At 36.3% G+C, this 16,239-nt stretch overlaps 5 protein-coding genes across 7 annotated transcripts; 2 read left to right on the top strand and 3 right to left on the bottom strand.

The window, feature by feature from the left end:
• Positions 1-912: 912 nt before the first annotated feature.
• Positions 913-2,643, bottom strand: LOC106667294 (zinc finger protein 468-like). 3 transcript variants are annotated; one of them, XM_014395160.2, is made up of 2 exons: positions 2,627-2,643; positions 913-1,824 (listed from the first exon to the last, which is right to left on the bottom strand). In XM_014395160.2, exon 2 carries the CDS (start codon positions 1,806-1,808, stop codon positions 1,128-1,130), a length of 681 nt encoding a protein of 226 aa, XP_014250646.1. In that variant the 5' UTR covers positions 1,809-1,824; positions 2,627-2,643; the 3' UTR covers positions 913-1,127. The 3 variants fall into 3 exon arrangements, with proteins under 3 accessions (XP_014250646.1, XP_024080843.1, XP_014250645.1); XM_024225075.1 differs by lacking the exon at positions 2,627-2,643 and adding an exon at positions 2,354-2,511; XM_014395159.2 differs by lacking the exon at positions 2,627-2,643 and adding an exon at positions 2,518-2,616 and having other exon boundaries at positions 916-1,824.
• Positions 2,644-2,996: 353 nt separating this feature from the next.
• Positions 2,997-6,468, top strand: LOC106667463 (pinin). Its single transcript, XM_014395424.2, has 6 exons — positions 2,997-3,359; positions 4,944-5,069; positions 5,151-5,369; positions 5,567-5,642; positions 5,701-5,856; positions 5,954-6,468. Exons 1-6 carry the CDS (start codon positions 3,244-3,246, stop codon positions 6,401-6,403), a joined length of 1,143 nt encoding a protein of 380 aa, XP_014250910.1. The 5' UTR covers positions 2,997-3,243; the 3' UTR covers positions 6,404-6,468.
• A 2,363-nt stretch (positions 6,469-8,831) lies between these two features.
• Positions 8,832-9,755, bottom strand: LOC106667305 (gamma-secretase subunit PEN-2). Its single transcript, XM_014395175.2, has 3 exons — positions 9,572-9,755; positions 9,154-9,258; positions 8,832-9,087 (listed from the first exon to the last, which is right to left on the bottom strand). The coding sequence occupies exons 1-3, from the start codon at positions 9,630-9,632 to the stop codon at positions 8,948-8,950; spliced, it is 306 nt and encodes a 101-aa protein (XP_014250661.1). The 5' UTR covers positions 9,633-9,755; the 3' UTR covers positions 8,832-8,947.
• Positions 9,756-10,789: 1,034 nt separating this feature from the next.
• LOC106667315 lies at positions 10,790-13,325 on the top strand. The gene is made up of 4 exons (XM_014395190.2): positions 10,790-11,124; positions 11,199-11,336; positions 11,392-11,529; positions 12,910-13,325. The coding sequence occupies exons 1-4, from the start codon at positions 10,972-10,974 to the stop codon at positions 13,132-13,134; spliced, it is 654 nt and encodes a 217-aa protein (XP_014250676.1). The 5' UTR covers positions 10,790-10,971; the 3' UTR covers positions 13,135-13,325.
• Positions 13,318-16,065, bottom strand: LOC106667314 (venom carboxylesterase-6-like). Its single transcript, XM_014395189.2, has 10 exons — positions 15,789-16,065; positions 15,585-15,734; positions 15,295-15,436; positions 15,049-15,234; positions 14,795-14,994; positions 14,584-14,734; positions 14,020-14,201; positions 13,826-13,961; positions 13,641-13,770; positions 13,318-13,577 (listed from the first exon to the last, which is right to left on the bottom strand). The coding sequence occupies exons 1-10, from the start codon at positions 15,960-15,962 to the stop codon at positions 13,430-13,432; spliced, it is 1,599 nt and encodes a 532-aa protein (XP_014250675.1). The 5' UTR covers positions 15,963-16,065; the 3' UTR covers positions 13,318-13,429.
• Positions 16,066-16,239: the final 174 nt, after the last annotated feature.

Below are 16,239 nucleotides of genomic sequence, written 5' to 3'. Positions count from 1 at the left end.
TAAAACTATTTCATATCTAATTGTAATTTAATCGTTACTGATCATATTGGACTGGTTATCATTGCCTACATTGTAAATGTCAACATAAACCACACACTGACACTTTAACTCCCACAAAAGTATACAATTTACAGCAGCGCTAAAGCTGACGCAAACTACAATTTTATATATGCAGAAAACCAACAGTGGCCGATAACATTCAATCTAACTAATCACCCCCACTGATGCAAAATACACGACAAAATTAAAAAATAAAACTGCTTTGCAAAAACAGATACAACAAAAAAATACATAGGGAAAGAAACGTACAAACTGACAAATCTACTAACAGAGTACAAATTGAAACTAAGACAAAACAGAATGTGGACAGACAGGACTAAAATAAAAGGCACATACTAAAATAAAAGTTTGTTTAAGGAACCACACAAATCTCAATATAGACAAGCGTGAAATCACTATGTGACATAAAAAAAATATATCTATATATATATATATACAAATAAAAAACACTATACAAACATAAAGACACAAAAAAGAAAAATGACCAATAATCACCAAGAATGAAAAAAAATACAGATAACCTTCTGCTAAGTCATCCTCCCGTGGACTAATAAATGATTTAACAGATCGCAAAGACACCAAAGATAGCAGAATGTGTCTGACAGACCAACACAGTGAGCTTTTGCAGAACAAATGATCAACAATGACCAAATTACAGGTCATTCATCATCCTTTTTACAATTCAGTTGTATATTTTTTAAATTAAATTGTTTATGCATTTATTGTGTTTAAAGAAATAAACAATCACATCATAAACAATTTTAAGACAGGTATTAATTTTATTGTGTAAATAACATGTGCACAGACTCACATCGTTATAATAAAAGTGAGGTTTAAGAAACAAAGGGTAACTAACAACAACAAAAAATTACACAGGAATATATTTTTAAATATTATTAATTAAAAAACAAAACAAAACAAGAAAACAGTCAAATAACATAAAATGTCATTATTTTCGTTCTTAATTACTATCTGTTAAAAAATTATGGTTTTTTAACCAGGTGGTTTGATGGCTTTGCACCAGCTTGTCATATGGCAAGTAATCGAGGATTTGGCTTTGCCGTGTCCTATTGATGGTTACGCCTGTGGCGTTTCAGGTCGCTGTGTCGTATTGTACTGTAGCTGCAGTCTTCGCATGAGTAGAGCTTTGGCGTGTCGACACTGGCGAGGCGTTCATCGTATATCACCCTGCAGTGCAGCCTCCTGTGGTTCTTCATGTGTCCGATGTCGCTGGACCTATAATCGCAGAAATCGCACATGTATGGCTTCTCACCTGTGTGCTTCCTGATGTGACGTTTCAAATCGCTCGAACGCTTTGTCGCATACTGACAATATGGGCACGGGTACATCTTGATGCCGGTGTGAACGCTCATGTGCTTCTGAAGTGACGTCCTCGATTCGGCGGTGAAGTCGCACAACTTGCACATCAGGTAGCAATTGTGCGACTTTGACATATGCGCCTTGAGCGCATCGTTTGACGAACACTCCAATTCGCAGTACTTGCACTTGTTCAAACTACTGTGAAAATTAACAACGTGCCTTTTGAAACAGACCTCTCGACCGCATCTGAAGTTACATAAGTCGCATGAATACGGGTTTTCCCATTTCTCCGATTCGTATTCGTGGTCACACTCCATCTCATACGGGCTATCTCGTGGCAAATCATTCTCAGAAGTCGGCGCCAAGAAGTGTCCTGGGAAAAAATCTATGCAATCCAGCATCTCCAACACCTTTACCTCTGTGCACATGGCTTTCTAGGTCAATCTAGAAACATCAAATTCCAATATAAAACACCAATAAGCAGACGTTTAATGTAGTGAAATGTATTTGCCAGCGTACGTAAAAATTATGTTTTACATGTCTAACATTATTCCATGGATATTTACAGGTCTCATGACAATCTTTGTCTTAAAACAAATATATCTTAATCATGGAAAATGTCGTACATGATAATCATCTTGTAACTGAACTGAACTGGAAAGAACTACTCTCGATGGACGTTCATGTCCAACTCGGACTCTCCTGACTCCAGTGAGTCGCTTTGACTCTCCGACTATAAATTATAAATATTCATATAAAATGATATCCTTAAAGAAAACTAAAACAATGCTCATCATGGATGTACCCCAGATCGTTTTGATCTTGGATTGAAAGGGCTTAACGGGACATCACTAGGTATGCCAACGAATTTCAAACTTAAATTAATCATATAAATCTTCATGAGACATGTAAATCCTAGAAAACAGACTGTACACAGTTCCATTTAAGAAATTAAATATTATTTATTAGTTAACTTAGTTGAGTGGTGTGAACTAGAACTTTGTGGATAAGCTCCTTCTGGGAAGCCGGTTCGCGCCTACCCGTTATACCGGGTAGCGGCCGGACGAGCTCCAGTCCGCAGGGGTGAAAAACGACAGTTCAAAAACACCAATAAATTAATTAAACACTCGGATATACCTGATGAAAATGTTTAATTAAATGAGGAACAACCACATGCCTCCGATAAAATTGTACTTTTTCTATGATAAATATAATATGTACAAGTTATAAACAGACTTAACCTTACTTTTATATAACCGTGTAGTTTTCGTAAGAGAATAAATGTGGGAAAACTTGTTTTTTCTATTGTTAATATTAAAGATTTATAATAAAACGGCTTTGTTTAAAAAAAAAAACTTATTTCGCATCGTGTGGATTCATTTTTTAGGGAATATCGAGTTGTTTTCATATTGTTTATTTTGGTATTATTTCAAGCGAAGCCCCCATGAACATTTCATTTTATGCAGATAATACAACTCTTATTTATTACGTTGTTATTTTAATATTTTTACTCTTTAGTTTTGTTATGGTATTTTGTTTGTCAATTAAAAATTGTTTGAATTTTATTTCATTTCAATTTGTAACTCTACGTGGTAACACTGTCGCCAGCGGGCGAAGGAAACCCTAATCAGAGCAGCTCACCAGCAGGCTTTTGCTATATATCGAGTCAGATCGCCTCTTTTTGTTTATCACCCGCGCGTCCTCTTTTTTGGGATCAAAATCTCAGATAGAAAAAACAACAAAAAACCTAAATACAAGGGGAAAATGCCCAAGACGGATTTCTAAAGACGAGAACGTGGACGGAATAAAAAAAAGTGAAAAAAAGATAGAACAAAAGGAGCGGAATCGTTCTCGGCATCAGCCATGCAGACATCTCTGATCAGCATACAGGGCGAGCTGGAGGCGGCGAGGGAGCGGCTGAAAGGAGTCGAGGAAAACATAAAAAAAAGCATCGGCCGGGATGTGATCGGCAACCAGAGGTAAACAGACAAAAAAATATTAATTTTAACCGGTTATATTTTTTTTTTTAACCCCACGAAAAAAATTGCCAAACAAAGTCAGCAATATTGTTGAATTGCCTTTCATTTTTAAACCACTGATCCGCACCAATCGGTCCGGACGATGGCGGCTTTTTCACAACTTCTAAAACTTGTCATTATACATAAAAGAAATAAAAACTATTAATTTGATACATTTGTAACCTCATCAATCACTATCTGTCAGTGATTGACATGAGGGAATAAAGTTAATAAATTCAACCCCCCAAGACATGCCATCCAATCGGTCCGAACGATAGCGGTTATTCACAATTTCCTCCCTGTCAAAGAACAATGTCAATTGATTAAGGTCAGCTTGGGGCAGGAGTATATGAGACAGAGTATGGAAATGTGAAAACCTGTATTTGCACAACTTAAAGGTAATTTTAGAGGCAGTCAAGAGATCCGTTTCAAAAGTGCTTAATTCTCATAGTAGTTTGAATCGCTCCAGGTATTGCGACTTGGTTGACTTGACATTGACTTGCGAGTGTTCGTCGAATGATGGGCTCAAGGCGCATACGTCATGCGACTTCGCTGTCAGTTCTAGGTTGTTGCTCTAGAAGATATGAGTATTCGCACTGGTGTCGCGATGTACCCCTGTCCTTATTGCCAATTGCAGGGTGATATATGATGAACGCCTCGCCAGTCTTGTCACACAAAATCTCCACTTGTGCTGACTGCAGCTGCAGTGCAATACGACACAGCGACCTGAAGCGTGCTTAAGCATAACCTTCAATAGAACATAGGCCAAGCTATCCCATGAGCATCCTTACTTGATATTTTCTCAGGACACACTTTAGCATTAGGCTATGTTTAGATCCCAGATGTATTTTAGAGCAGTTCTAGACAAGCTTTGAGTTAATCTTGTAAGCTTTTTGTAATCTTTAGCTCTGTCTATCTAGATGGTATTATTACTATTACTTATCCTTATATGTTCAGCTGTCTTAATTCCTATTTAATTATTACAATTATTAGTGTGTAACGAGTGGGATTCGAACCCAATACTTGTAAGTTGAAATGAGGATTTGTTGCCTGAGTGGATTGAAGTCACGATAGCTCAAGTGGTTACGGCAGTGGCGTATTTTGCCAAAATTTGTGGGTTTGGATCCTTCTTTTGACAATAGCTTTTTCATCTCAACTAAAACTTTAGATAAAATGAATAAATAATTGACATTATTACTTATCATTGTACCTTTGAGTTGTTTGATAGTTTTGAGTCTAGCTGAGATTCTGCTTGAAAGTTTGTTGAGGAGCCAAGGGCCACATGCTCATTGTTAGGCCCCTTTATCTACCGGTACCATCCATAGTAGGTTTTCAAGACTAATAGTTAGGACTATGCCTAGACAGCAGACGGAAGTGGAATCCCCACACTTTGAATTTAAAAAAAGCAACAAAAGACAATTGTCTTCGAACTTCTAGGACCAAAATGTTACTGACTGTTATTAAATGATATAATTGTTGGCAGAGACAGTGAGAGTGAAATAATGTGTATGGGCTAATTGTTTATTTATTTATTTTAAATTACAGGATTGGGTTTAAGAGGACAAACAGGCAGTTGGAGGGAGGTGATGGCACGAATGACGACTTGCATTCACAAAGGCAGGTGCAGTTCAAGAGGAGAAGCATAATAAATGCTCCGGATCCAAATGCCAGGTGGGCCTAATCGAAACCCTCCCGTGCCTATTTTTAAATTTTTTATTTTTACTTTTTTTTAAACAATCTCTCTCCTCGCAGAAGGAGGGATATCAAAGGCGAAGAAAGAGTCCCGGCCAAGAAACGACTTGGCGAACAGACTGTGACCGTGTTCAGCAGGCTTTCAGGTCCGCCTAGGGATGAAGACATCGAAAAGGAGACGCCAAAGTCGAAAGTGTCGTCGCAGGTCATCGTTCAGGACACGCCCAGCCGTAAGGACATACTTGCCGCACAGTCCGGTGATAAACAATGTAAAGCAAGGTGAACATTTTTTTATTATAAAGCTGAGAGAAAAACAATGGTCACTAACTCCCCTCACAACACAGATCCATGTCAAGTTTAATTTAACTCATTACATGTAAATTATGTTAAAGATATTAAATTTAAAAAATATATTATTTTGTTTAAAGCTCTTGTTGAATATGTTTTAATTAAATCTTTGTGTCTTTCTAAAACAGGAACCGAAGGATGTTCGGTGCCCTTTTGGGCACGTTGCAGAAATTCAGGCAGGAAGAAGACGCTCTGAAAGAGAAGGCAAGTTTTTATTTTCTATTTTTTTATTATTTTTTAATTATTGTTTTCAATAATACAGGAGGAAAAACGTGCCCAAGTGGAAAAGAAGCTAGAAGAGGCTGCACTTCGCGAGAAAGAAGAGATTAAAAAGAAAAGGCAGGAACTTTTCTCAACACGGCGCCAACAGCAGATGGAAATCAGACAGTTGGAGTATAAACTGATGCGTTTGAAACAAGTGAGTTGTTCCTATTTTTTGAACTTTGTCTAAATTATTTGAACGACTGGTGGATATTTTGTATAACAATTATTATTATTTTTATTAATGAAAATAGTTGGAAGAGTGGGAGAGCACGAAGAAACACCTTCTTAATTTCATCCAGACATCTGCGTCGCCGAAGATCTTCTACCTGCCGAAGCGTCACTGCGAGAAGAGCGAGAAGCTGCTCGAACAGAGCCGGCAGAAGGTGACGAAGACAATCGAGGCGAAGAGGGCCGAAGTCGAGAAGGCGATCGCAAGCTTCGCCGCGGCCGCCGACAAGCCACAGCCAGAAGGACCCAAGGAGGCCGAAGAGGAGGAGAACGGGCTCGTCGTCGAAGAGAGGCCAGACGTTGAGATGGCCGAAACTGCCGAAGAGGGCGTAGACTGCGACGAAGTACCCCCACCAGAAGAGGACGAAGAGGAGGAAGAAGGTGCGAAAGAAGACTTAAATGGCAGCGTCTCAGACAAGGAAAACTTGAACGAAACGATCGCCGAAGATGACGAAAAAGGAGAAACCGTATAAATACTAATAATAATTATTTTTTAAGTAGTGTAAATAACAAAATATAAAATATGCTCTTTTATAAATGAGACGTATCAATCAATTAAATCTTATAAACAATTTAAAATCAACCAAAAAAAAATCTAAATATATACTCAATTTTTTCTTATTTTATTTTATTCTGTTGTAAATATTTCTTTATTAAAAAAGAAAAGAAAAATGAAGCCTTTTGCCACTTACAATAAGAAATTGTGTAAATATAACATTGCACCTGCTAAAAATTAAAAAAAAAAGTAGCCATTAATTTATTATTATTTTATCACAAGTTTTTAAATGGTCTATCGATTATATAATATATAAAAAAATTAATTTTAAATTTTATCAAAAGTATCGTACTCTCTTTTCTACCTGGTCCCCTCTACCTTGCCCAAACTCATCCCTGTGTTAATGTCAATGACAATAAAAAATACATTGTAATAGTATGCTGTGATGATTGTCATGATTTGCAAAAGGTAATTATTTTGATTTTTACATTACCTTGATTCTTAATTCAATTAATTAATCTTTATCTCAACCAATACCTTACATAAAGATTAATTATATGAAAAAAGGACCACAAACTCTAATGAATTTAATTCTTAATTTAGCTTTCGGTGTTTTTTTAATTTATGTTTTTTACAGATGAGCGGGAGAAGTAGACCACCCGCCGGTGAATGATTCACCCCGAAACATTCAGGTCGATCGAAATAACTAAAGTTCAAAGAATTTTTCTAACACGAAATAATCTCTTCTTCCTGTCGTCGCGCTCGATACATCAGATATGACACGTGATCTACCAAGTTGGTAAAAGTTTCATTGTTTGTATATTACCAACCAGTCAGATTTTCTCCCCGAGTTGTTCAGTGACTAAAGGTCAAAGGTTTTTCATAATGAAACCATTCTAAAGCTGTGTGATAAATTGTAAATTAATGCTTTTTATAGTCACAACGATATAATTTATGTAGTAAAATTTGTAATATAAATACAAAAATTTTAAATTGTACAAAAAAGTGTAATAAAGCTCATGAGTGTAGGGATAATAAATGGCATAGTAGTTAGCATACAAGGTGGCCCAAATAGGAACTTAATCTCTAATTTGCTAACGAAGATGAATAAATCATTAAATTTTTTAACATTGTTCTAATAACGGTTTTCAATTTTATTCCTCTGTATTTTTGAATTACCAAAATATTTCAACATATTTAAGATCACATTTCAAGATCAAGATATTCATGATCTATGAATAATCTAAGTATTAGTTTTCCTCTGAAGTTTTGGACTTTAGTTACTAAATCTGGTTTTAAGCGTTATTTTGTTTATTGTTTTTATGTTCGACAGGGTTGGTCTTAGTTCACCTTCGAGCCTAAACTCATTACTGTTACCTTCATTAGTTAAATCACTTGTAATTAATGTGCTATATTAAACCTTAAACCCTGTCTGTAGTAGCTATTTTTATTTAGTTATATTTTTCTTAAATGTTTGATACGAAAGTCACACTGTGAAGATTACAGGGGTAGACCTCCACCTTCACCATAGCAAAGGAGTGGACATATAGACAGGGTTTAAGGTTTAATACAGCCCATTAATTACGAGTGATTTAACTAATAAAGGTAATATTATTATAGGCCTGAAGGTGAACTAAGTCGAACAGTGTCAAACATAAAAACAATTTTAAAAAACTAACGCTTGAAACTAGATGTAATAACTAAAGTCCAAAACTTAAGAGGAAAACTAATGCTTAGATCTAACAAGTATAATGGTATAAAGTCCAATAATTTGAGGAAAACTAACATTTATTTTAAAAAAAAAATTCTTTAAACTAGACAATATAACTATAAAATGTATTAATTTACTATATATCGTACACTCAACTTTAGAATTGTGTTTCATGTATGAAAAACTTCAGACATTTGGTGATCACAATGAACGACTTGGGCTGAAATTCGCACTGGTTTGGGAACATACAAATATAGGCTTTTACCAACTTGGAATATTAGATGCCAACTTAAAACCTTTTCAAATTTCCTTTATATTCACATATCTTGTATTCTGATTCGATTCTCGGCACATCATGAAGTGGCCACGGTGTGCTGTCAGCGAAGTGCAAGTAAGTGTATGATGTGTCTAGGACGCGGTGGAAAGGAGGAGAAAGTCGAGGGCCGAGACGAGTCGAACTGTTAAAGAGGGCCCTATGCAAAATGAGTCAACTATTCAGTGTCGAGGAAGGAGAAGAAACTGATGATTTAGAAGATATTCTTTTTACAAATAAGCATACCAAAAGTTCGAATTGCGGTTGGTCAAACCACTTTATTTATTATTATTTTTAGGTAATTAAAATTTAAAGGGTTGTGCCAGGATTTGACGCATGTATCAAAAAGTCCTTAAAAAAGGATAAAAATTAAAAATCCACAATGGTTAGAAAGATTAATTTACTTAGAATACAGTACTGAATAAATTACACATACATAACAAAAAGTTAAATAATTTTTTAAAATTTATTATATTATTATTATAAATGTTATATGATCAGGGCTCCCCTGTTGGTATGAGACAGGATAGCTCGTCACCTAACTCGCCCCAGGAAACTCGATGTGTCTGGAACACTGTGACCCAAGTGGCGACCACCACGGCCCAAATGAGCGCGCCTATTGCCGAGTGTATTACATCTAAAAAAAAAGAGTAAAAGTTATTAAAAATAAAAGTAAAAAAAAATATATTTTTTTTTCAATTACATTTTCTTATCTGCTTCTGTTCCTCATAAGGTGGCTTGACGAAACCCTCTTTGAAAAACCACGCCGCATTCACCAGCCAGACCAAAGGCAAAAGGCAGAATCCAGCTGCAAAAAAAAATATATGTGATAAAAAATCAGTAAACTGTTTTAAAAATTGACATCAGAAATGATCATGACGTCTGAATTGTTCAATGCATTTAATCTCCTTCAATCGGCGTTTTTTGTTATTTAAAACTACAGAAGAGCCCAGACAATAATTGAACATTGCACAACATGCCAATTTTGGTCTCACTGCTCAGGATCGTAAAACGGCCAATTAATATTTAAACCCTTTTTAATTTTAGTTTTCGCATATTTAACACAAGGACAGTACAAAACCATAGCCTTTTCCTATCTGGAAATGTTCGGTTCCGCTCACCTCTATAGTAAAATCGGCATATCGACAGCTTTTCATCGTTCTTCACTTTCTTCAAGTCCATTCCGCCACAAGACCCGTACTTATGTTTTATTACAAGTAAAACTAATAAAAAATACTTTATTATTTAATAAATAAAAACATTGAACGTACAAGTGGCCTTATACACTTCAGGTTATAAAAAGGTAACACGATATTATCGATCGAGTCAAAAATCGATTGAATGGTAACACTAATCGATTTAAATTTGATTTTGTGTTTTTGCATGCGATTTTTCTTCAAAAAGAAAAAACTAACATTCAAATTTTATATCTATTCATAGGTTTCTTATAAGAAAAACAATTTTTTTAAATATCCGAATTGGGCAGTTGTTCTTTTTCAGATTAGTTAGTTTCTTTTAGCTGGTTCAATCAACCACTTTGTACCTAGCTAGTTCGCGTTTTTTTGTTTCAAATAATTTTTGAAAAAGTTATATTAACACTGGATAGAAAAGAAGAAAAAACTGGAAAGGAACTATAATTCAGTAAAGAAAAAAGTCCGGTGACTTTAATTCTTTTTCGGGAATAGTTCGTTCAACTTATCTAGACCTCAAGGGTAAAGTTGTTCCTTTTGGGAATATTTTTTTCCAGGACAATTCGTTATATTGAACTAGTTCGTGCAAGATCCCAATATTAACAAAGCTGCTTCCTTTTGAGACCGTAAGTTTTACAGAACTAGTTCTTTTTTAGTCCATTAGGAAGACTGGTTAGTGATTCTTGGTTAGTGATTTTCGGGAATAGTTCGTTACAACTGGTTCTTTTTTAAGCCACAAACCACAACGGCAATCAATATTAAATTAAGTACTACCCTGGATCTTACGTTTTCTCCAAATAGGTTTTACAGTTAATGTCTATCGTACAAATAAATGTTTTAACTCATTTTCTTTCCTATTTCACTGTACTTGGCAAGTATTTAAATATTGCAAAAATAAGTGCTGGAGAAAGGATGGTGTGATGGTGTATGTCTTGTTCATTCACTGAAGCACATTTTCATTTTAGTTGGTAAATTATTAAAAACTGTTTTATATTATTTTTGTTTAAATAATTGAATGGTTAATTCCATTTTATAAGTATTATTTTAAAAAGATAGAAATGGAAGGAATAAGATTTTATTTCAAAAGTACCGTAATAGAATCGATTATAATCGATTAATAATGATATCGATTATTTTTTGAAATATCCGTTACGTTTTCTAAGTTCGAACCGATTTGGTTTCAGTACTTCAGTTCAGTTAGCGGACGTGTTGTTTCATGTTCCACTTCGGATGATAACGGCCAGTTAATCTTTTTTTTTTTAATTTATCGTCTCTCTTTTTATTTACATAATTGTAAAAGAAAAGAGAAAACGAGTAAGTTTGTAGAAATCATGGGAAACGTTTTGGGACATTTGGGCCAGGGTGGAAGGTTGAGGCTCGAAGAGGACGAGAAGAATCTGGAAACGCCGCCCCGTTCGGCACACAGGTCGTTCCTCGAAGATCCCAGATCCGCCACTATCGGGATAAAACGCACTCCAATAACTGTAAGTTTATGCATTATTATTTGTATGTCTGACGCTTGGAAGTTGTGTCTTGTACTTAAGCGTTATTATTTTAGGTTCTCCAGTACAGGAAACTCGATTCGAAAAGCCAATTCGATGCCGCGGACAGTTTCCAGGAGGACGAGTGCGAAGAGGAAGACAGCGCGAACCAAACAAGCATCTCGGAAATCGAGATCAGCATCGAAAACCTCGAGGTTTGTTTTTGTTTTTTAATATTCAATTCAACCTCTAAACTGTTGCTGTTTGTAGATTACTAATGGCACGTCTGAAGAGAGCGAAGATCCTGCGGTTGATCGGGTCGAGGATGATGCCCAAGAGTTAAACGTGCAGTGTGACGCGAAGCCCGCTTTCCACACCCCCCAGCCGATGGGAAAAATTTTGGAAAAGGTGAGTTTTGCCATTTTATTTTGATTGTGTTGTGGGATCTGACGATTTATTCGGATGTCGAATAAGTTGAAAATGTTCTATTTTGTTCGTAAGTGTGACCTCTCATTAAACTACTTGACCTGACTATTTGCAACTGTCATAAGTCTGAGTCTACTCAGCCATTCAACTTTTTGACCTGGGGGTCGATTGGGATGGTCGTAAATGTGTGACCCGTCGTTTAACTATTAAACCTGATTATTTGTGACTATCATAAGTCCGAGACCATTCAGTTGTTCAACCACTAGACCCGACAAATGAGTTGGATGGTTGTAAATGTGTGGCCAGTTGTTTAACTACCAAAACCTGCTTATTTGTGATTGTCATAAGTCCAAAAGCAGTAAGTTGTCAAACTACTAGACCAGGCAGTGGATTTGGGTGATTTTAAATCTGTGACCAGTTGTTAAACTACCAGATCTAGAAATTTATTTATGTGTCTGTGACCAGTCAGTTGTTCAACCGATATACCTGGCTGTTGATGGATGGTCAGAAATGACCAGTTGTTAAACCACCAGACCTAATATTGTTTGAGACTGTTATAAGTCTCTTAACCAGTCTTTCATCTGCTAGGCATTGAATTATTTTAAATAGCCGTAAATCTATGACCAGTTTTTAAACTGCAAGATATGAAAATTTATTCAGACTCGTTATTTGTGACTGGTTGTTCAAGTACCAAACCTGACTATTTACAACTGACATAAATAGTCCAGTCAGTTGTTCAAGCTAGACCTGGCAATTGATTTGGATGGTAGTAAATATATCACCAGTTGTTGTTCTATTGCGAGATCTGACGGTTAATTCGGACTCATAAATTTGTCAGCCATCTTTAAACTGCCATTGATTCAGACTTGTAATTCAGTGACCGGTCGTTCAACTATCTGACTCTGCAGTCAATTTGGGCTCGTGAATCTGCGTCTAGTCGTTAAGCAACTGGAAATTCATGCTTGTAATTCTGTGATCAGTCAGTTGTTCAACTGCTAGTCCTGAGAATATATTCAGATGATTGTAAATGTGTGACCAACCTTTTAAATCCCATATCTGGTAATCAAGCCAGACTCAAAATTCTGTCGTACATTCAACTGCCAGACCTGACAATCAATTTGGACTTGTAAATGTGTGTCCAATCGTTAATCTCCTAAATCTGACAATTAAACCAGACTCGTTAATTTGTGAACATCTGACAGTTGGTTTGGACTGTCGTAAGTATTAACCGGTCAGTCGTTCAACCACCAGGTCTGATTCAGACTAGTCTTTTTATATATATATATATATATTTAAATATTCATGTAAATAATTTACAGTATGTTTCTAATACATTTTTTTTTTTAAAATAATATTTTATAGACGGGTCGAACTCCACTTGGCCAGATATGCACCAACTCACCGTTTTCTCTTAAAGGGCTCAACGATGGTAAGTCATGGAAGGGGATACGCGAAGAGAGACTCCGCCGTGGGATTAATGACCCTGAGAACACGCCGCCTCACATGCTAATACCATCGAACGAGGTTCAGTCTGCACCGGGCAAGTTTTTGAGGAAGCCATTGCTCGTATGGACCGATGATAATTGATCTTAAAAATGATGTGTTCCAAGGAAAGAAAAAAAATGTCTTATTTGTATTTATTAATTAATTTTTGTCTTTTTATTGAAATAATTGTGTACAAAATTAGGTGAAATCCCCAATCATTACTTTTTAAATCCTTCACTTTTTTCTATTTAATTAATTCTTTTGTTAATCGGGGAAACCACTTATAAAAATAAATTAATAATGAAACAAAATCAATTTTTATACATTAATTTAATAATAAATTGTTAATAGATCTATTGTGAAAGTTTAAATGTATGTAGAATCTACATTGACTGGTTTAATCATCGCCTTTGTATAACGGTAGGGACGACCAGAACTCACGTACGCCTTTTCTGTAGCCCTTGGCCATACGGGGCTTCTCAGTGATGCGCAGGTACTCATCTGCCTCGAGCGGCATCCACTTTGGTTTCTCCTTGCGCGGCACCCTGAAAAAGTAAAAGTAATAAAAAATTGACTTGTATGTCATTTTCCAGCTTAATGAGACTCACTGTGTCTTGGCGAAATTCGCCCACATCTTGACAACGTCTTTCGAGACCTTTTTGTCTCCGGCACGCGGGCTCGAATGGCCCGATGAAGTGCAGTTGAAAAGGATGAACGTCTCGTCGGCGTGGTTCACTCCTGTAAGTTTTGTTAATTAATTATTTAACATTTTAAAAACTTAAAAAATCGTTACCTAGATCGGAATCGACTCCAAATATGTCTGACATGGACTGCCCAGCCCTGTAGTCGTAAACGTACTGATATACCTTACCACCGTGTCTCTTTACGGCTTCTTGCAATGGCCAGTAATATTTCACATCCCCGTAAAACTAAAATAAATTTAATTTTTAAACTTTAAAGAAAAACAAATTAAATATAAAACAGTACGTTTTTAATGCTTGAAAGTAGCCTGTCAACAGTCGATGTGTTTTTGAAATATTTCCTCTTGATCTTCTTGACACTCTTCAACGTCTTGTCTGTCACGTCCTCCTCACCGAGAATCTTGGCGATGTAATCATCAATGTGCTCTTCAAACTCTTCAGTCACCGAACGGCTTTGCGTCACAAGCGCTGATGTAAAATTTATTATTATTTTTAAAGAGTTGTTCTTTTTCATATTAATTTATTAAATTATGAATTATGTTTACTATATAATTTTTCTAGGCTGTTTTATAAGGTGAGGTTTTTGCAGGATTAGTCTGTTGTTTTTTGGCATTTCGCCAGTGTTGTTAAATTTCTAATAAAGGTAAGTTGTATAATATGTGTAAAGGTTGTGGTGACCGTGAATGTATTTATTAGCATGAATGTGCGATGTGAGAGGGTCAGTGGCTGAATATCCAAAACTCTTCGGTTGTTTTTGAGATGTAAAAATGTAAATTTTTTTACCTATCAGAGTATTTTGAGTCAAAAGGATGTTTTGATCTTATATAAATTAATAACGAAAACACCTTACAGGCAATTTTGAAATTGCCTTCCCCCGTCGTTACACCAACGACCCAGGGCTTCTTTGTAGAAGACTTTGCTGGGTCTGCAGTTAAGAAGGCCGTTTTACTTTTTCCTTCGATCACCGGTCTGAACATGGCAGAAGTCTCATAGTCCCAGTACTTAAAAAATCAAAAAGAAAATAAAGGTTTATTTTATAATATTTTTTATAATTAGCTTACAATATTCTGCAGTTCGCTTTGTACGAGTTCCTTCCCATCTGCGTTGCGGAGGCACTTGAGTAGATCCTTACTGGCCGTTTTACGACATCCGACGACCCGACCGGTCTTCTCGGCCATGCGTTTCGCCCGTCCCTTTTTACTGTCCGTCCCCCAGATATGGTTGTCGACGCCGCTCTCCGATATCGCACCTTTGATCAGTCCTGACGAAAATTTATTAAAAAAGAAAAAAAATCGAAAAAAAAATTAAAACGCACGATTTGTAAGGGGCGAGACCATCATGAGATTGGCGCTGACACCGCCTGCGCCATAGCCGAACACGGTTATCTTCTTAGGATCGCCTCCAAAATAGTGTATGTTGTTGACGACCCATTTCAAAGCGAACGCTTGGTCCTTCAGGCCGAAATTTCCTGGTATCACTTTGTCCTCCGTACTCAAAAACCCTTCAGTTATAAAATACCCTTGGTTAAATGGGGGGGGGGAATAAATAAAAAAGCAATCACCTAATATTCCGAGTCTGTATTGTGGTGCAACAAGTACGACTTTCTCATCTACGAGGTAGTCAGCCATTTCAGAAGGACCAGCATAACCAGTCCTGAAGCTACCACCATGTATAAAAAACATCACTGGCAGCTTTCCTTTAAGCTTTAAAATTTATTTAAAAAAAAACAAAAAAACATCAACATACAAACATCCATCTAATCTAATTCCATACGATGTATAAAATATATATTATAATAAAACATTGAATGGAAAATATAATTTTATTGTGATATTTAAAGGTTTTGCCTGCCTTCGGAGTGAATATGTTGAGGTAAAGGCAATCCTCCGATCCAGTTGTCTCATTTCTGTACGCCCTGAGGTAAATCGGATTCTGGAGGCAGTGCGGAGGCTGTCGGGTAGCGTCTAAGACCCCTGACCATCTTTTCGGAGGGACCGGAGCCTACAAATTGTAAGTCTTAAGACCTTTCCCCGAGTAAAATTTAAATAAACTTACGTCGAATCGGAGCTTTCCGACTGGCGGCTTGGCATACGGCACACCGAGGAATCCGTGGTAAGTCTCACCGGCACGGGACTCGCGCTCGAAACCGCGCACAGAGCCGAGCCCCGTATCGACTATCTCGCCCGCCACATGACATACAATCAACGCGATCACTGCAATGTACCTCATTTTTTTGTTTTGTTTTTAAAATTGCGGTCGTTTTTATACGAACAGGCTTATCTCAACCTTACCCCAAGGTTTAGGCCATGACAACAAATCCTGAAATAATCTTGACATTTATTTACTGACGGACCTTAAAATAAAAAACAATATATAAATCAAATAAATATATTTTTTTCACGTATATATTTAACAACTTACAAAAATTTGATACAAGGTAAGACTCCGATAAAACACATTTTGGACCAATGGATTAAAGACGATACAATAAAAAAATCATTGTGTA

This window comes from Cimex lectularius, unplaced genomic scaffold (assembly GCF_000648675.2).
Source record: "Cimex lectularius strain Harlan isolate CLEC.00 unplaced genomic scaffold, Clec_2.1 scaffold10, whole genome shotgun sequence".
NCBI classification, from domain to species: domain Eukaryota; kingdom Metazoa; phylum Arthropoda; class Insecta; order Hemiptera; family Cimicidae; genus Cimex; species Cimex lectularius.
Note: the sequence above shows the minus strand (reverse complement) of the source record. Positions and strands in the feature narration are given on the sequence as shown.